The 20,692-nt window shown below is 42.2% G+C and overlaps 1 protein-coding gene across 2 annotated transcripts in view; it reads left to right on the top strand.

Moving 5' to 3' along the window:
• slc16a13 (solute carrier family 16 member 13) overlaps positions 1-20,474 on the top strand; it is a 35,319-nt gene extending 14,845 nt beyond the window's left edge. For both annotated transcript variants that reach the window (XM_076289002.1, XM_076289003.1), the window contains 5 exons: positions 3,188-3,409; positions 3,878-4,021; positions 4,477-4,733; positions 10,421-10,943; positions 16,258-20,474. In XM_076289002.1, coding sequence (XP_076145117.1) covers positions 3,190-3,409; positions 3,878-4,021; positions 4,477-4,733; positions 10,421-10,943; positions 16,258-16,526 — 1,413 coding nt within the window. In that variant the 5' untranslated portion in view covers positions 3,188-3,189 and the 3' untranslated portion in view covers positions 16,527-20,474. The remainder of the gene's footprint in view (positions 1-3,187; positions 3,410-3,877; positions 4,022-4,476; positions 4,734-10,420; positions 10,944-16,257) is intronic.
• The last annotated feature ends 218 nt before the right edge of the window (positions 20,475-20,692 follow it).

A 20,692-nucleotide genomic window follows, 5' to 3' on the forward strand; every position in this document is an offset into this window, starting at 1 on the left:
ATTGGCTACAAATACATGACACACTCTTTTGTATAGACTATGGCCTATACTGTGACATCCTTAGAGAATTTATAAATGTTTCAGTTATTGTGCTAATTATAGCAGAGGTGTGCCAATTATTTTGTTTATTTCAGTGGTTTCGAGTGTGGTTGACATCACTGTTGTTAATTTACATTTTGCGTAAGGAAATAGCACCTGCATTATGACTTATTGTGGTATTTCGTCTAGTTTCAACAATATTGTTGTGCTAGTACAGTGTTTCTCAAAGTGTGGTCCGGGGACCACTGGTGGTCCGCAAGCTATCCCAAGTGGTCCGCCAGCAGACATGATAAAATATAATATCTTGCAAGGTTGAACCAACTTTTATGTAAATCCAAACAGTTCTGCAACATGCCTATGTAAGCTACGCCAGTTTAAATCATATGAATCCTCTGACACAAAAAGGAAGGTGAGGAGGCCTATTGTGTAATATACTGTTGAAGTAGGTTTACTCTTTCTTTTAGCTAGTGGTCCGTGAGGTTTTTTTTATTGGTTAAGTGGTCCTTGGTCTGAAAAAGTTTGAGAAACACTGTGCTAGTATACCAGTATCACCACCATTAATGACAGATTAAGATATCAGATATATGTTTACATATACAGTACTGTGTGTGTCTGCACCTTCTCGATTTGCTCTTTAATTCTAGGCTGCCTTTTTAAGAACTGGCTAGGGACAACGGCACTTACAAGCTTACTCCGGCTTATTTACAAGTTTTTGTCTGTCAATTAATGACCATTGTTCCTATCAAACAAACAAACAAATAAATACATAGATAAACGTTGCTTCAAGCACGTCCTGGTGTCCTTGGTTGTCCAGTGACGATCTCATGAGTGTCTTCACATCACCTCTCGTCCTCACTTAGTTGTTATTATCTAACGATAACCCCCCTCCCCTATTCATAACTGTTCCTTTGCACAAGATGTGTTTGTGTTACAACATGAATGCAGGCTTGTGTGAACTTGAAAGATTACATTGACTGTCTGGGATAACATTTGAAATTGATCAATTGTAGCTGAAAGGAGTTAAGGCTTTTATTAAGGGCTACATGCCAACAGTGACACAATAGTATTCCAGTGATTTGCAATCACAGTTTAGTTCCACCTTGAATGGATCCACATTCCGTAATTCATGTAATTGTGATGGATATCACTTGTGAACAACAAATGCCATAAGAGAAAAAAATGGACAGATAAGATAACCCCCTACCTCCTTGTCTTGTTCTTTTTCTTGTTGTTTTTGTTAATCTGCATGCACACTCATCTTGTTTTCCTTTATCTGCCTCATGCACACTCATCTTTCCCCCCACTCTCTCTCCCTCTCTCCCACTCTTTCCCCCACTCTCTCTCTCTTTCTTCCACTCCCCCCCCACTCTCTTTCTCTCTCTCACTTTGTCCCACATTCTTTGTCCCACTTGCTCTATCACTTCCTCTTGCTCCTCTTCTATTCCATCAAACTGTTATCCCCATTTGTGATAGATATATAGATAGATAGATAGATACTTTATTGATCCCCAAGGGGAAATTCAAGTGGAAACTCTCTCTCTCTCTGGCTTACCCAACATCTTCATCTCTCTCTCTCTCTCTCTCTCTCTCTCTCTCTCTCTCTCTTTCTCTAAATATGTCTCCCTCCCCCTGTCTCTCTCTTTGGCTTCCCCAACCTCTCTGTTTCTTTCAATACAATTCAATTCAATTCAAAAGTGCTTTATTGACATGAGAAAAAGGGCATTTCCATTGCCAAAGCAATCATACAAAACAGTTCACAGACAATTAGATTAGATTAGATTAAATTCAACTTCATGGAGGGGATGGTCGCCTCCTTGTTGTCCCTGTCAAGGTTGCAAGCAAGCAGCTGAAGACCCTCTCCTGAGAGGATAGCCTTTTTTTCCATGTTTGTTTTGCTCTTCAAATGTGGCTAGGTGTAGCCTGACGAGCTAGACCCACATTAAAATGTTGGGTCTGGGCACTTACCGTTCGCAGTGCTCAGTCCGAGGGGCGGGATAATCAGTTGTCTTTCAAATTCCCTCTGCACGCAATAAGACAGCGGCAGTGCTACGAGTCCCATGCGTTTCCCACCAGCCGAGTTGGCTAGTTCAAACGTTTGCCGACTTAATAAAAGCTTAACTCGTGTCACACTGTTCGCCAACAGCAACATCCATCTTATTTGTTTTCAAGTAGCAGGGAATTCAAGCCAAACTGTTGCAACTCTGCCATCAATCATTATGTTAAGCCAGCATTTCTCAAACCCACTACTGGGTCGCGGAGACATGCCAGGTGGGGCGCGAACTGACATGACATTTTTATCTGACATTTTTATCTGTAGCCTGGGACCAGGTAGCACATGCGCAATGGACGCACTGTGTTATTCACAGGGAAGCGCTCGTGTCAAGGCAGCTTAGTTAGTCCTGACCTACATGAGATTTTGAACGTTGTTGTGAGAGTGGTGAATTTCATCAAAACCCGGCCCTTAAAAGCGCGTCTATTCTCCGCACTTTGCGAAGAGAGGCTGTAGGCCTACTGTTTCACAGTGAGGCAAGGTGGCTTTCCCGAGGTAAAGTGCTGTCACGCGTGTTTGAGCTCCGAGTCGCCTCTTCTTGGAGGAAGAGCGCATGTTTGAATCTGCAAGCACGTTCACTAATGAACATTTCTTGACGAAACTGGCCTATCTTAGCGATATATTTGATATATCTTATCTTATCAAAGTGGGGAATGAAAGAAAAAGTTTGAGAACAACTGATCTCGTTTGTTAACTACCACAGTCACGAGTTGGGTCGCGATAGTCTGTCATTTTTAAAAAGTGGGTCCCCAGAAAAAAAGTTTGAGAAACACTGTGTTAAGCCCACCTAACGACTCTATACACGATTTCATTGGCCTGATCGAGTTTCGATTTCTGGAGCTCACAAGCCAACGGAGAGTTGCTGACTAGCCCTGGCAGCAAATGTAAGTTGCTGCCGCTAGGGGCGCGTCTAGATTTCTAGGCTTGGCTAGGTGGTTTTAAATTTATGGAAAAAGGGTTTTCTTAATTCTTAATACTTTTCATAGTAAAGAAGAAAGTGCTTCTCTGCTCCAACCTTTCCTGTCAATGTACAATTTTTCACTGTAAGGGTGTGGTCACTGCCCCCCGCCCCCCAACCTCTCAATCTCTCTCCCACAGCCATGGTGAAGCCTCAATCCCAGAAGCAGGTGGTGGGCCCTGCCCCTGAGGGGGGCTGGGGTTGGGTGGTGGTGGGGGCACTGTTTGTTGAGTCGGCGTTGGTGTTTGGCATCATCCGCAGCCTGGGCGTGTTCTTCGTGGAGTTCGTGCAGTACTTCGACGAGAGCGCCCAGGCCGTCTCCTGGATCACCTCCATTGGAGTGGCCATGCAGCAGCTATTTAGTAAGTGGTGTGTGTGCTGATCATGCATGTGTTTGTGTGTGTGTGTGTGTGAGTGTGAGTGTGTGTGTACTTATTACCCTGTATAGTGTCCGCTAATCCCAGTGTTTGTGTGTTCGTTACTAGTGTTTGTGTGCTCATGTATGATGTTTGTGTAATTGTTACCTTTATAATGTGTGTGTGTATGTTCTAATTTACTAATTCACATATATACACACTAAATGAGTTTGAATCCCAAATCACATGAGTGGAAGTTAGTGAAAAAGTGCAGTTTTTAGTGCAGTGTGCAAGGTTCAGTTATTATTGAGACCAGTGTGCAGTTGATTATAGAGTGCAGTGATGGTGTGAATCACTATGTGTGTTTTCTCTCTTTCTTTGTCTCAATCAATCTCTCTGTCTCACTCTCTCTTTGTGTGTGTGTGTGTATATGTGTGTGTGTGTGCGTGTATGTGTGTGTGTGCGTGTGTGTAGGTCCTCTTGCCACAGCACTGTGTAACATGTATGGGACGCGTCCTGTAGTGATGATCGGAGGGTTTTTGTCAGGATTAGGTTTCATACTGGCCTCGCAAGCTACCTCACTCAAACACCTGTACCTTACCATGGGCCTCATCTCAGGTAAACACACAAACACACACAGGCACACACGCACACACACACACACACTCACACACACACGCACGCACACACACATACACACACACAAAAAGCAATGCAAAAGTCATATAGACATTTGTATTTCATCAAATATTTTGTATTTGTATTTTCTCTTGTACATTCAAAAGTTTATATCTCCCTCTCTCTTTCTTACTTTTCTTTCTATCATTGTCTCTCCTACTATCCCTCTCTCTCTCTCTGTCCTACTTTTACATTATTCATTTAGCAGACGCTTTTATCCAAAGCGACGCGCATACGTGAATTATATTACAAGGGCCATTCTCCCCAAAGCAACTCAGGGATAAGTGCTCAAGGGCACAACCCGCGAATTGAACCCACAATGCTTCAGGCCACTGCACGATAGCCTCGTTCCTTAACCACTACGCTACCATCGCCCCCCCCCCCCCTCTATCCAGGTGCAGGCTGGGCCTTCGTCTTCACACCCACCGTGGCGGCGGTGATGCAGTATTTCACGCGCCGGCGTTCGCTGGCGATGGCGCTGGGCTTTACAGGCGTGGGCCTCTCGTCTTTCGCCTTCTCTCCACTCTTCCAGCTCCTGGTGGAGGTGTACGCCTGGCGGGGGGCCCTGCTCATCCTCGGCGGACTCAGCCTCAACATGGTGGCCTGCGGAGCCCTCATACGGCCCATCACTGCCACCAAAGCAGTGGACAAGGTACAGCCGAGCAAGTGCACGAATGCTAATATGAATGACATCGTACACACATAAACTATAACGTGGGGATCAGCGTGCAAGCTGAGCGCTGAACTTGGTTCAACTTTCAAAGCGCAACGCGAGCGTATTCAATTGACAAACCGTGTTGCTTAGGAACGAGACAAAACTTATTATGGTCTGAGCGTTGCGTTACGTTTGCCGCTGCCGCTTGCCGCTGGCTAATGTGATCCCCGCCTAACAGTCACAACACAAAGAGTGACTTCATCCGGGATCACTTTCAGAACCCTTTTGGGCTTTACTTGACAGTATCGACATAAGAGTGACATGACACTGTCACGAACGTGTCATAAACAAGTCATAAACGTTAATGACTTCTGTTATTAAGTGACATTCGGTAACAAATTTACCGAGGGGAGGGCCGGTCGTCAGGGGGGGGAGGGCCTAAGATAATTTTTTAAGCCTTAGGGGAAGGCCCAGGAGAATTGTTTTGGCCTGGGGGGAGGGCCGAGGAAAATTATTTTTTCCTGATCCATGATATTTTTTTCCCCTGATCAATGATCCGTTTTCGATATTTTAAAAGGTTTGTAGGCCAAAACATGATTCACGTCTCTTTGACAGAGTGGGCGAGTCGCAACCTGAATCTCCCACAACTCCCCTCGTAAGCTTGCAGGTCACCCGCGGTTATGAGTCATAAACCAAATATTAATGATATTCGGGTCATTTGCGGGCGGGTCAGTTAAAATTAATTAAATATATATTTTCTACAAATAGGCCTACTTAAAATATCACGAGAAGGCTAGCATCAATACAGTAAATTAGCATCAATACAGTAAGTCAACAGTAAAGAAGCTGAAGCCGCGAGTTAAAATAATAAAGACACCCCTTCAGGAAAAGCGATATAGGCTATGGGAAATATTGGGAACAGTTCTTAAAGAAGATGACAGTAGTACAAGTTATGGTCTATGTAGGCCTACTTCTTGCGAAGCCATTTAAAAGTATGACAGCCGAAACGGGCAGCCTGCAGGAATAAATCTTATGGCACAGACTACACAGCCATATCTACCGGTATGTATAGGTTCGCGCATGCATAAAAGTTACCTTAGTTCGTTGTGTTTGTAACTTTAAACAGTGGATGTGCTTTAGTAAAGCTTTGTGCTTCATTCAGCATTTTAAACCAGTTCTTACGCTAACGTTTTGACCAGCAATGTATCTCTCTTGCCTACCTGCCTCCCCATTTCTATTTTCGAAAGAAGTATGTCCATGGCCAAATCTTATCCTAGTGTTCTAATCCTTGGTGGTTGCGTGCGTGCTTGCGCTCTTATTCTCATTCTCTCTCCTGCGCAAACATTATGTCCTGCATGCCTGCGTGTAGTTCTACTGCATAAAGTTTCGCAAATAAATTAGTTTGTTTTACAGAAATGAACTACTGCATGCAGGCTATAACCAAAAGCACACATTTTGTAAATAAGCGGGTCGGGTATAATTTTGTCCTAATTAATATTCGCGGTCCGAGTTGCGGTCGGGTTGATTTAAATATCGGGCGACCGCGGGCCGCTTGTGACCAAACCCGCGCAACACTGGTTTGTAGCCCCGTGTGTGTGTATGTGTGCTTATGACATTTGCTGGCCGTTTTAACCTTGTAAACGTCATTTTTCGACCAGTTTTATTTGATTCACGTAGGGGGGAGGGCCTAGGAGAATTTTTTTGAGCCGGGGGGAGGCCCCTGGAAAAAAAAAATTGACCAGGGGGGAGGGCCAGGCAGAACATTTTTAACCTGATGGTCTGGCGACCGGAATGTTATGTTATTTAGCCTACATGACTTGAGTTTTTCCTCTTGAGCATGAAGATAACATTTGTGGCATAACTTCGTAGCTTCATAATGCATGCTTCGTAGCACCTAGGCCTGCCTACTTTATTGGCGTTTTAAACATTTTTAGCTTTGAACGGACACATCACAAAAAAATGAAATGTCTCCTGTACCACACAGGGGAATTTCCATCTGCTTTTCTCTGCCAAAAGTTAACCATTTTCAAGCTCTATGCGTCTTTCTCTCAATGTATTGCTATACGGCTCTGGGTTTGCTTGTCCTCCGAGTTCGTCCTTAACGACCGTTGTTAGGGACCTGAAACCGGTCTATATGCAAATGCTTTGGTGCATCCATGCAAATGATTATGTACAATTCTCTGCTGTTTCCTACATTATCAATTGCTTATGTCATGTTGATCAAAATGTATAGGTCTCTGTTGAATAGTCTCAACCCCACAACATTTAGGCATTAGTTCATTGCATAAGTCTTTACATGCAAAATGGTTGAACAAGTTGTCCTAATATGTCAAGCAAGATGATATTCATTGTGATGTTGATGATAATTTGTGGCCCAACAGACAGAAACGTCAAGAGGTGTAGGAAGACTGCACTGTAATTCCTACAGCACTGCATGCACACCCTAAGGAGAAAGTTTCATGTGAGCACATGAAACTAAACTGCACATGTCCCCTTAGGGGTTTTGTACATTTCTACTTTTGTTTTCTTTTTTTTTGTGCTATGCAGTGCTGTCTTTTCCTTTCTGTATTGCAATGACATGGTCTGTCAACAAATGACAGTACAAACAGTAAAAGCAAATCAAACTCCCATATATACTAAGGTGTAACCTACAATTTACAATACAGTTTTTCTCAGTCGCTTCGGTGCTTTTCTCACATCACTATTAACATTTGCACAGCAGTTAGTGCATTTCTCAAAACAATTAGTGCAAACTGCAAAACCTAGTGGATTACCTGCAAAAGCACGTCACTTGCTCAAAATGGATAGTCCATTCCTCTAAAGCAAGTCTTCATGTCAATGAAACTGCCAGTGTCATCAAAATGAGAAGTCTTGACACCATCGTTTATGAACAAGATAGTCAAATGGCTTTGTCATGTTTTCATTATGACAGTTTATTCTCTCTGTGTTTTCCAATGCAAAAAAAAAAGGTCAGAACTCGGTGACACTACCTGAACATGCTCAAGACAGCACTATACACTACTTGTACAGCCATTTGAAAACTACAGTAAAGTTAAACATTGCTGTAGTTAGGGGAGTAAGTGAGTACAAGACACTGAATATGTACGTTTCACATTTTTACTCGATATGTTCTTTGCAATTCTACAGCATTGTGACAGAATTTGATAACTAGTTCAACAATTTTGTATGTAATGACTCAAGCAATGAAATGAAGACTATTAGTTTAATTGGGAATGACTATTCAGCATCCATAAGTATAGTTCATTTTGACTGACATGACATAAGCAAATGATAATGTTATAAAACAGAGTACGAAAGCAACTGATACATGTCCAAAAGCATTTGCAATTTGTTCAGAGGAAGGAGAAATTGCTACTATGATATGCACAAATGACTAAATGTTGTGGACTATTAGTTATGAGAATTTTCATTCTGATCTGAGAAAAGCACCAAAGCGACTGAGAAAAACTGTAATTGTCATCAAAACTAAAAAGGTTTACAGCAGAACATCCCTCCAGAGTACACTGTTACAACATGACTAAGCAATTTAACTGTCTTATCCGTACACAATGACACAAGGACTTTACTGTAATTTTGAGAGATGAACTAAGAATTTTGAGCAAGAAAGTGGCTTCTGCAGGTAATCCATGGTGTTTTTGCTATTTGTACAAATTGTTTTGCAAATGTCGAGGATGATTCGAGAAAAGTACCAAAGTGACTGAGAAAAACTGTAAACATATAGGTCCATTAAAGTGAGACAAGAGCATTTTACAAGAGAATAATATAATTCCGGTCCTCGATACTAATTACTATCTTGCTTGTGTTCATGATTCTGATTCAGTGTGTCTGTGTCTGGAGGGCAGCTAGTTCATACATGCACCTCTGTGCTGATTGATATTGGAGTGTTTCCAGAATCAAATATTTGCATGCAGGCTAAAGTCAGTGTTTCTTCATGTGTGAAGCTTATTAACTGTAGGTCTGTAGGTTACATGCCTCAGGCAATAATACCGATCTTAAATAACCCTATTTGAATTGAAACTTGTTCAGGTGGTGGTTATTCTACTGTACAGGAACTGATTGACTTATACACACAAGCCTCTTAGCTTGATGTGATTGCTATTCTTTATGCTCTTCTTTAGCTGGAGCTGTTAGCAAAGCTTTTATTTTCTCGACAGCCTGCTAGCGAACATACAGGATTTGGTCTTCAAACATTGTGAAGGCAGGTCTGACCATTTGATATTTTTGCTGACTAAGCTGGTGGCAAAAAGTTATTTGCTTTGAGTTTTAAAACTGAAGGCATCACAAAGAAGACAATGTTGTACAATTCTGCTCATCGGAAAGCCATTTTTCCTTAAAAAAAATCTAAACAATTGTATGCAGAAAAACACCTGAACAGAATTAAAATGCACAGGAGGCATAGAAAAATTGCTTGATGTTGCCTTTACTCAGCTCTTTCACCAACACAACCTATTATGGTTGGTGTAATAAGTCTTACGATAACAATACGTGGCAATAAAAATACGTTTTGCACCTTTTAGTGATTTTGTGTGCTTCAACTCGCTGTGTGTTCACTGTGTGCTCTGTGTATTTCACTAATTCACGGATGGGATGGATGGGCAGAGACCAAATTTCCCTCGTGGAATCATAAGAGTATCTCTATACTAACATATACTAAACCAGCGGTTCCCAAACTTTTTTTCCCACGTACCACCACCTACATCCTGACTCGGCTCGCGTACCCCCACCATCCAACACATGAAAATGTAGCGCATTCTATTGGCGCATTCCAGGCATCATGTTTAATTAGCCGCCCTACATAACAAATAACAAAATCAAAATGTACAACATAATGTTGCCTTTACTCAGCTCTTTCACCAACACAACCTATTATGGTTGGTGTAATAAGTCTTACGATAACAATACGTGGCAATAAAAATACGTTTTGCACCTTTTAGTGATTTTGTGTGCTTCAACTCGCTGTGTGTTCACTGTGTGCTCTGTGTATTTCACTAATTCACGGATGGGATGGATGGGCAGAGACCAAATTTCCCTCGTGGAATCATAAGAGTATCTCTATACTAACATATACTAAACCAGCGGTTCCCAAACTTTTTTTCCCACGTACCACCACCTACATCCTGACTCGGCTCGCGTACCCCCACCATCCAACACATGAAAATGTAGCGCATTCTATTGGCGCATTCCAGGCATCATGTTTAATTAGCCGCCCTACATAACAAATAACAAAATCAAAATGTACAACATAATGTAACACAAAGAACAAAGAAGATAGGCTTAAGATAAAAAAAAAAAATAACACCTTTCCGATATTGCCCTTTTCATCTTGCGTACGCATACCACAGTTTGGGAATCCCTGTACTAAACTATACTATGCTAACAACTGCTTACCAACTTTTATTCCATTCTCAGTTTCATCACGTTTCATCGTATCATCATATTGTTTTATTTTCTTGGTCAGTTTACTTCAAACAAACTTTCTGTTTTTTTACTGGATGTTTTTTGTTTCAGTGCTTGCTCTGAATAAAATATACTATTATAAGTTGTAGTAGTCATAGTAGGAGTATCATAATGAACTACTGACCCAGAATACACAAAGTATTGATCTTCTCAAGACCATACGTCTGCCCCTCACCATGTCTTCTCTCCCCACGTCCTTACTCTAGACGTTGAAGGGCTCGTCCTGCTCGACGCTGCTCACCCGCATCTCGGTCTACTTCGAGCTCCCGCTGCTCCTGCAGCGTCCCTTCCTCACCTACAGCCTGGCCATCACCTTCTTCAACGCCGGCTACTTTGTGCCCTACGTGCACCTGGTGGCCCACAGCCGCCACGCCGGCTTCTCCGAGTACCAGGCGGCGTTCGTCATCTCGGCCACCGGCGTGACGGACATCGTGGGCCGCGTGCTCTCCGGCTGGCTCTCGGACCTGGGCCGCCTGCGCCTGATCCACATGCTGAGCCTGTGGACGTTGCTGCTGGGCCTGTTCCTGCTGGCGCTGCCACTGGGCACACTGGGCGGATACGTGGGCCTGCTGGCCGCCAGCCTGGCACAGGGGCTGTGCGCCGGCGCCATGACGCCGCTGGTGTTCGCCGTGGTGCCCGAGATCGTGGGCATGGAGCGCATGCTGGGCGCGCTTGGGCTGCTGCAGCTCATTGAGAGCGTCGGCGGGCTGCTGGGCGCCCCATTGTCAGGTAAGTGTGTCAGAGGTCGTGTGTGTGTATGTGTGTGTGTGTGTGTGTGTGTGTGTGTGTGTATGTGAGGGGGGGGGGGGGGGGGGGTTATCTATACAGAGGATTCAGCTAAATTCCTTCCAGGGCTCCTCAGTCGCCATAGGGTCTAGGCTCAGATGGAAGAACACCTCATGACTCCTCCCTTTATTGCTGACAAATGTTTATGTTTATGTTAACTTGAAAGGCAAAACCCTGTTGAATGAAAGCCTGGTCAGCGTTATGCAAAGCCTTGGTGTCAGTCTGTCAGCCTTATGTGAGGCTGTTGCTTGATAGATCTTTTGCCATGTGGTCTGCCTCAAGTTTTCATTTCGTTCTCCTCTGTTGCGTGCTGGCTAAGCTGATGCTGTCTCATCGTGTGCCATAACGGTTTCCATCTATGCCATTGTTCACCCCTTCATTTCCTCCTTTTCAGCCGACTCGGCATCTCAGAGTCTTTTCTAAAGCCAGAGGTATATCGGCAGATGTTCTCACAGCTGTGTTAGAATAAAACTCGTCAGCGTTGTTGTTACGGTGTTCTATCACAGATTTTTTTGCTTGTTCATGCCAATACAAGGGCAGCTTCGAACAGTAGTGGAAGTAAATGATCTTTTAGTTTTGAAAATGGTCTGCCATTAGCTCAAACCGACTAGAAATCCAGGAAATCACTTTGCTCTCTATCTTCTCTTTCTGTCCTGTTCTCTCTCCCTCTGTATCTTTTGGCCTTTTGTTCCTACCCTCCTATAGCCCTGCAGGTTTTCCTCCTCTGGCTACATCTCCCTTCCCTTTTACTCTCTTTCTTTGGCGATCTTTAACTTTCCATCTTATGGACAGCAAAGGTCTTTCATGTTACACCTCAAAGACACATGCTTGAAGCAGACTGAGGGCTCTATCTTCTGTGCCGGCGCAATTGACTTTGTATACTCGCGCGTTTGTCTTTCCTATTTTGCAGTCAGCGCATATTGGAATTTTCCCTCCACAGGTACATGCCTGTAAATTAGGGAATTCGATTGTGCCCACGGGGGTGGTTCAGCGAAAAGACGGGGCGTGTTCCGGCGCAAACGTTCACTGTTGATATTTTGCAGTTTCAGAAAACAATTCCTCCACAGACCAGGAACTCCCTGGTCTAAAGTCTGTGGCGAAAATGCAGATGCTATTTTAAGGGCGCATGCATGACCACAGGCCTGCATGAATGAATGCGTTGCACACCAATCTACAGACACCTCCGTCCACAGACGGAAACATTCAAAGCCTTGATAATATTTGTCCATTTCCCGGTTTTGTTCGTGCATTGGTGACCTAAATATTTAGTAGCCTATATAGTACAACATCTACATGCAATATCTTTACAACAACACCTAATTACGACCTATTAATCTGGACAACTTTATAGGCTACAGCCCTATAAAGGCTAGTTACTTTTAGTTTTGTTCCAATTTACCGTTGTGTAAGGTTTTAAGCACCATAATTTTGCCTACCTTGTTGTAGCCCATCTGAAATAACTCCAAGCTTTGCTATGTTCCCTCCATCCTTTCGTTATTTTCAAAAAACGTTTTATATCCATGATGGCCTTGAAGTCTTGAGTTAGTGAATTAGCTTAAATCAGCTTTTCATGTGCTGTTAACCAGCAACAGATAGTACAAGAAAGCAGCAAGTATGGTTACAATTTCTGTACAATTTCTGTAGTTGCTGCATCCATTCATTGTTATTCTCTCTCCTGCTCAAATAAATGTTGTGCGTGAATTAAGTTGATGATAACGTGTTTACAAACTCTGCTTTACAGAAAATATTGTAAATAGTCTACTGTCACGCAGTTAATGGGATACTGTGCAGAGTTGAAAGTTAGGTCAACTTAAACGAAGCCCTTGCTTGGCCGCCTGTGCTGCGCAACGCACACTTAGCTCCTCTCATCTATACAATGTAGTTCTCATTTCTGTAAACCATACATAATTTCAAAGAAAAATATTACCACTCGAGGGAAATCAGTGTGGTGTCCATGTGAAAAAATAGGCATAAATCTAGCGTACACATTTTCACGAATCACTGATGTGTTGATGACATAAATTAGGAAATGTTAGAGGACTTAAGGAGACGTGATGTTGAACTGCATGCCGATGCCATTTAACCCAAATGCCCCAGCGGCAGCACGGGAGAGAAGAGATTAACTGACAGAAGATATGCATTGTCTATAGAGAGGTAATGTTAGATTACATTGTACATTGCAAATATATCACCATGCATTCATAACCTCGTGATTCAGTGAGAATGATCCCAAAACATCGGAAAGTATGTCTTTGTGACAATTCTGTATTACATTTTGTGAAGATGAAAAATCAATAGCTAACTGTTCCCAACTGAACAGTGATTATAGCGCTGTGAACGCTCCTGGCTGCACCTGGCAAATACGCCACCATAATAGCAATCAGCTATGGAACAAGCATGCCTGTTGTTAAAGGGAATGTGAGATGACGCTCTGATTGGTTTATTGCACGTTACGCCCAAACCACACCCATGATTAATGTAGCTACTTCAGACAACCCCATTTTAGATTTGCGTCGGGCGCAACAGTCAAATATCCCGCCGGTAAAATAGCATCAGCGCCCGAGATCCGCCCACAAAGTGAATTGCGTTTTGCGCAAAGACACTTCCGTTTTAGACCATTAAAATAGGGCCCTGAATGCTTTAGGCGGTTGGGTCCTATAGACATTATATACCACCCAGGAGATTAACTGTCAAATAATCAACTTGTTGTTGGTTGTATGAACAGATCTCCTCGCAGCCAATGGTGCCTTGTGGTGGTGGCATAGAGGAGTGTATGTTATTCCACAATCTCTCTCTATTTTATGTGTCCCTTGATCCTGTTATTTTTTTTCTCTTGATATCAGCTTTGCCTGGGGTTAACCTTTTATCTGATTGTGTGTTTCATGGACATGGTGTACTTGGTGTGAATGGGGTCTCTGTGTATGTATGTATCCATGAGTGTGTGTGTGTGTGTGTGTGTGTGTGTGTGTGTGTGTGTGTGTGTGTGTGTGTGTGTGTTGGTTTGTAGTGAGGTCCAAGCTCCAGCTCCAAAAAAGAGTGTTTTCAGGCAGAGGAGTGCTGGAGAGACAGGAAAAACAATGTTTGCTTGCGAGGCCTTTATATTGAGTGTTATCTTATGAAACAAGGTTACCTTAAATTAGGAACATCTGCAAACTCCCAAAGTCTTTCTCTTTCTCTCTGTATGTCTCAGTGTGTAGGCCTATGTGTGTGAGGGTGTATGTGTGTGTTGAAGGAAAGTGTCAAAATTATCCATCTTCTTTTTGTTTAAGGTGTTTATATTAGAGCTGTCAAAATGAATGTGATTAATTATGAAATACATAATGCTTAAAAAATATAAAATATTAAATATTAAAATATTAAAGCAGTTAACAAATTTACTTCCTTTGTGGGGGTCTGACATCACGCAAGGGAAGCCGCTGAACCTGCAGCCGCCAGCATCTCTCTCTCTTGTCATATAGCCAAACTTTTAAGGATATTTTCAAAAATATTTTGGGAAAACTAGCCATATTCACTGAATATCCTGGTTTAATAAATGTACAAGTGAATATGCAATCAGTTTTTTTTACGAACTTCATGTAAAAGACAATTTGCGAATGACAGAGCTGAAATTTGCACTGAACATTACTTTCTAATTGAAGAAGTCTCACACTCACACCCCCCCCCCCCCGTAATTTTCTCTCCATCTCTGTCCATCTTTTTGTTGTTAATCTTGGCGCATGCACAAATGGTTCTTTACTTTCTACGATTGATCGTGATTATGAGATTAATGAATTAGTGCATTTGTTTTAATTGTTTGACAGCCCTAGTTTATATCCACACTGCTTTACTAGTAGATTAAAATATCAGTTAATTTAGTGTTTGTCCTGTACTGGACCTACAAATGGTGCACTAGCCATTTAAGCAATAGCACCAAGAGACTCGTTTATGGTTCATGCACCACTGTAACAGTTGCTTTTGGTACAGTGCTCTCTGCTGAATGGTAAACGTTAGAGCATTATAGAATAACGGTTAATAATGTTGAATGGTAAACGGTTAGAGCATTATAAACGAATGGTAAGCGGTTAGAGCATTATAGAATAACGGTTAATAATGTTGAATGGTAGACGGTTAGAGCATTATAAACGGATGGTAAACGGTTATTATAGATTAACGGTTAATAATGTTGCTTTAAAGCAACACCAGTGAGTTTTTTATACCTTAAAATAATGTTTCCAAAATCGTTTCAGAGGTTCATCAACTCGTAACAGGGTGAACGGCAATTCTGCATTCGCTTCGCGGCCCTCTATCGGCTATAACCGCACTATGTAAGTTTGCTAGATAGGGTAGCGGATCTGTAGTTCGATGGAATGAGACATAAGAAAATACAAATTTGACTTGCATCTGATGTCGCAATACATATAAGTCATGCAAAATATTCTACCTTGTCTGTGGACATCGTTATTTGCAAAGCCGGTGCTGGATAAACAAATAGCATGCGTGCGACAGAGGGAAAGTGTTGTTGGTGCTGCTTTAAAAATGACACAAATTGATTTTATGGTGGCACAATAGCCTAAGCTCTTTCTGCACAACAGCCTTAAATTCCTTTAAAAGCCTTTAATTCAATAGGATAGTAATTCAGAAGAAAGTGTACATTTTAAGCAGGCTCCTAAATATGCCTCTCCCGCCTACAAATGCGCCATATTACCTAGGCCAAAGTAAACCTTTGAAATTTGCACCTGAACTCTGCTGTCATTGTGGGTGTAGATACTAGTCGGAGCAGTGGTGAGAGACAGAGTTCTTAGTTTTCTTGGAAAGTCAAAATGGTTAATCATTGTGTTGGTTGCACAAATTCTACCTTGACAGGACATCTTATGAACCATTTCCCTAACCAGAAAAGCAAGGGTTTTCGTGCTTGGGTGCGTTTTGTGCAGGTAGCCTAAATAGATGCCACTTCACGCCTCATCGGTCACTGCCTCTGCAACTGCCTCTTCTCTGCCCTACGCTCGCTGCCTGAGGGCCAACACAGAGAGAGTGCGGAAGTTTTTATCCCCAAGCTATCCAGATACTGAATGAGGACTGTAGCAGGAAACCTGACAACTTTCTATGTTAAATACAATGGAATGAAGCCAGGATAGATTGATGTAAATGGGTAAATTGGACACAGGACAACTGACCTACAGAAGACTGTAACCTTTGTGTACAATAAAATGTGGTGCATCAAATCTGGTTTGACCTTTGTTCTTGCAGCTGACTCTTCGTGTCTTCCTCTCCCTTGTAGGCTGGTTGAAGGACACCACCGGCTCCTACTCGGCCTCCTTCGCTGTGGCCGGGTGCTTCCTCCTGCTCGGCTCAGCTGTGACGGCCACCCTCCCTGGCTTCTGCTCCTGTACTTCCCCCAAGTCCCCCGACGACGCCGAGGGGGCTCTCCCATCAAAAGAGCTTAGCCAGGAGTCCTGTCCAGACAAGCAGAGCCTCACACTCATCCCGCTCTCTGAAAAACCCATACTGGCTCCTGACCACTGTGCTGAGACCAGCGAGGACCAATAGCCTGAGGGCTCAGAGATCATGCACCTACTGCGGGTTGGTGGGACAGAGACTGATTGCAGATCAGCTGACTGGACCACCAGTGATAGGGGTAGCTTGTGCTAGTGCTTTCTTTAGGGACGGAGGTATCAAACTTATTGGTTAAGGCCACACATGAGCGACTGTATGTGTGTGTGTGTGTGTGTGTGTGTGCTTTCAGTTGGTAGGGGCCAGCACTGAACTTGGTCCAGCCTTAACAAGAGGTGCCACATGACACTGCTACACTACACATCACTGCTACACTGCACTGAAGAGGGCATTTTAAATGACAACGCTCTTTGTGTTAGAGACAAAGCCTTTTTAAGTCAAATGTGAACCTTTTTTAATTTACTGTGGCCTTTATATCAACTATAACACAATAGTAGTTATGCTTGTGGAGGTTTGATTATCCTGTAGCAACACATGTTCACAAGTACAGCAGACATTCTGGAAAAAAACAGACTCGCTTCTAGAAAAACAGAAAGAAAAAACACAACTAGTAAGAGCTGGTGTCAAAAGTCTCACAGCACAGAACCAGTTGCCTTCTACATTAGGCTTGAAAGTGGTCACGTGGTCAAGTGGTCATCAGGCAGCAGTCAAACCCTGTAAAGATCAAGTAAGTTGATATGGTCATTTGATTGAGTGAGAAATAGCTGGCCCACCAAAAAAAGCCTCCCTCCAGAGACAAGTTGTTTGTGCTTGAGATGCATGCGTTATGGTAGCTATAGATGTTACATGAGGGCACCAGTTATACACTGCAAAAACCGCTTATCTAACAAAATCTCACCAAGTGTTATTAATCTTATATCAAGATAAAAAAAAATAGTTGGTATTGTTTTCAGTATAAAGAGACTTACCTAGCGCTTTCTTGTGAAAACATTTGACTTAATTTAAAAAAAAGTTTGACTTATTATGACCGCCGCGCAGCGAAGCGGCAGTCATATAGGTTTAGTCAGATTTATTTTATTTATTTTTTTATCTGTGACCTAGCATAGTCAAAACTGCACGAAATTGGAAGTGTAGGATCATTATGACACCCTCTGAATGCACGCCAAGTTTCGTGGAATTCCGTTCATGGGGGGCCACACAATAAATTAATTTATGTTACTATACACCAACTGGCCTGTAGGTGGCCGGAGATAGTTTTCTGTGAATATCTCGAGAACCGTAGGGCCTAGGAGGTCCACCTTTTTTTTGTATGTTGGTCTTAAGGGGGCATGTTAACCTATCCCATTACCACTTATTTCATGTATAGCGCCACCTAGTTAAAAATTAAAAAGCAAAACATTAGGTGTTTTCATCACAATATCTCTGGCTGACCTGGTCAAAACTGCACGAAATTGAAAGTGTAGGATCATTATGACACCCTCCGAATGCATGCCAAGTTTCGCGGACTTTCGTTCATGGGGGGCCTTACAATAAAATAATTTATGTGTACATTTAGTGACCGTACACCAACAAGGATTCCCGGGACACTGAAAGACCGGGGTACACGAAACTTGGTGGGCATGTAAACCCCACATGGATAGCATGGAACCATCGCTTTTCGTTTTGATCTGTAGCCCCCCTACTGGACTGGACCCCCCGAAAGGAGGGTAGGGCAGACACAGTTTTCTGTGAATATCTTGAGAACCGTAGGGCCTAGGATGACCAATTTTTTGCGTATGTTTGCCTCCAGGGGTCATGTAAACCCATTCCATATGCACACATGTGCATAAACAGATACACACGCACACACATACATTCACAGTAATCCTATGTATGACACATACTCACACAGTAGACATATATACGCATGCATGCACATGCACACACACAGGCACATAAACAGGCAAACACAAGCACATGCACATGCACGCACACACACCCACCCACACATAAACATAAACATGTACACGCACACATGCACACTATTCAAGAATTTCTCAGAAATATGAACAGGCAAGATGGGGGTGGGGTTGTATAAAATGTATATTACATGTGAAATCTATGAACTAATCATGTTTTGGTACTTGTTGTCTGGCAGATACCAGTGAGAATTGAGTGTGCATAATGCAATTCAGTGAGACAGTTAGAATCATATATGCCTTTCAGCGTGACTTATTTTTGTAGAAAACATATGCTGGACTGGGCGGCCGTCATATTTTTAGGATATATCTAGTTTTAAGACATCTCATCCTGAAAACAAGCAAATTTGTCTGCCAGTGCGTTAAGCAAATGTGTCCTAAAAACAAGCAAATTTGTCTGCCAGTGCGTTGAGCAAATTTGTCTTGATAAGACTCCTTAAAATAAGTCAAAGTCTTCTTAAATTAAGTCAAAATGTTCTTTTGAGAGGGTGCTAGGTAAGTCTTTTCATACTAAAAACAATACCAAATAAATTCTTTAATCTTAATATAAGATTAATAACACTTGGTTAGATTTCATTTTTTGCAGTGTAACCACTTAATAAATATGATCCAGAGTCAAATGTGTAAAGTAAAATAAGCTTTTGTAACCTTGGACGTTTCTGTTGTATGCTTTTATATCCTCAAATATGTCACTTTTGGCATGAATATTATGACAATCACAGAAATCATTTTTTATTATTTCTGTGGCTTTAACAACCCCCTATGCCAGTTGGAGTAAGATGATGTTTTTGTAACGCGATAAGTAGCATCTGTACAATTTTGACAGAGTCATTTTTCATCCTTTACTGCCAACTGTGCTGCAAACATTGAAACATAAAGAAAGAGAGAGTCCAAAGTTATAAAGAACAACTTTAGCTTTTCTCTTAAACATACAATAAAATTAGTTTACCATCAACGGACAAGTCTTGCAAACACCAGCATCAGCTGGAACTGATAAATGCATATGGTGCTGCAAAAAAAGGTCCTTCTAAAATTGCACTATGAAAAGCCTTGGAATTGGGCAACTAGTTGGAATGACAGGTATTTTTATTTCCCTTAAGTTTGTTAAAAATAAATTATGTGCAATCAACATTAACTTGAGGATGCTATTAAAAGGAGTGACCTACAAAAACATATGTTTTTAAACAGCAAACATCTTCATAATACGATGGTTGCCTAGAGATGAGGTTTTTGTGGTAACTGAGGGTAAGACTCCACTTGGCCTGTGTCCAAAGGGCATGGAGCAGACTTGGGAATTTGAAAAATGACTGGAGGCCTTGAACAAGAGTGGTTTATTAACTTTTACTTTTTTTGTTGGTGAAATTGAAAAAATCTACAGACATGTTCACAGTAGCAGCTTCTACCTCTGTCATATAAGATTATGCCATTTTGTGTTTTGGTTTACTCCTTAACTTGACTTTTTCTTACATCAGGGCTACACCGGGTCAGCAACTGAAGTGCTCCAATCGTGTAGTTTTAGAAGACTCCAGATTTTTCAAACGTATGCACTGTTATCACATCTGGTGTAGCCAGTTCCATTGATTATAATGGAAGCTAATTGTTGTACCAGATGCTATGCGAACGGAATGCTTCAGTTATGTGCCTGGTGTAGCCTCCCTGCTACTGTTTAATGTTTACCAAAGCAGTTGTTAACATGAGTACTGGAAATATAATGCAAATAAATTCATTCTGCCAAAGGGTGAAGAGATTTATTTTCAACTGTACTGCACACTTCTCTGATAAATTAAATGCTACCAACCTTTCTTCAGAGCCAAACCAACAGACAAACCCATGCCACACAGGGGTCATTCCTATGTTCCCCAGGTTCTATGTTCCCCGCTCGGGGTTACGGTTTTAAAAAAGGGTCCTATGTTCCGGGGAACATAGGTACGCTCCCCGCACACACACCCGTTCTGCCCTCTTTCTTTGTAGTCGGTGAGGCCCTGTTTTTTCTGGGGCAGCACACATGTGGTCACTGATTTACCAGGGGCTCCCTCTTGGGTTTATGTGTCAACAGCTGTGAGATGATATGGTTGGGTTAGAGAGGGGCTGGAACCACCTTCCTGAAATGAGAAAAAGATCAGACCTTTTAACCTCACAAGATTTCACATTTTGAATGTTCATGTACAGTATAGTCCCTCAACGTACAAAGTCTAAAAAACTAAGCAGGCTATACAGGAAAGCTGAAGAACATTCCATACATGCTAACTAGCTATAGATCAGTCTTTAGGTATTTTTGACATAAACCGTGAAGCCTGATACATC

Source organism: Alosa pseudoharengus, unplaced genomic scaffold (genome assembly GCF_046254945.1).
Source record: "Alosa pseudoharengus isolate Yale_2024_CS ecotype anadromous, Long Island Sound unplaced genomic scaffold, YU_APseudo_1.1 YU_APseudo_1.1_scf_17, whole genome shotgun sequence".
Lineage (NCBI taxonomy): Eukaryota > Metazoa > Chordata > Actinopteri > Clupeiformes > Clupeidae > Alosa > Alosa pseudoharengus.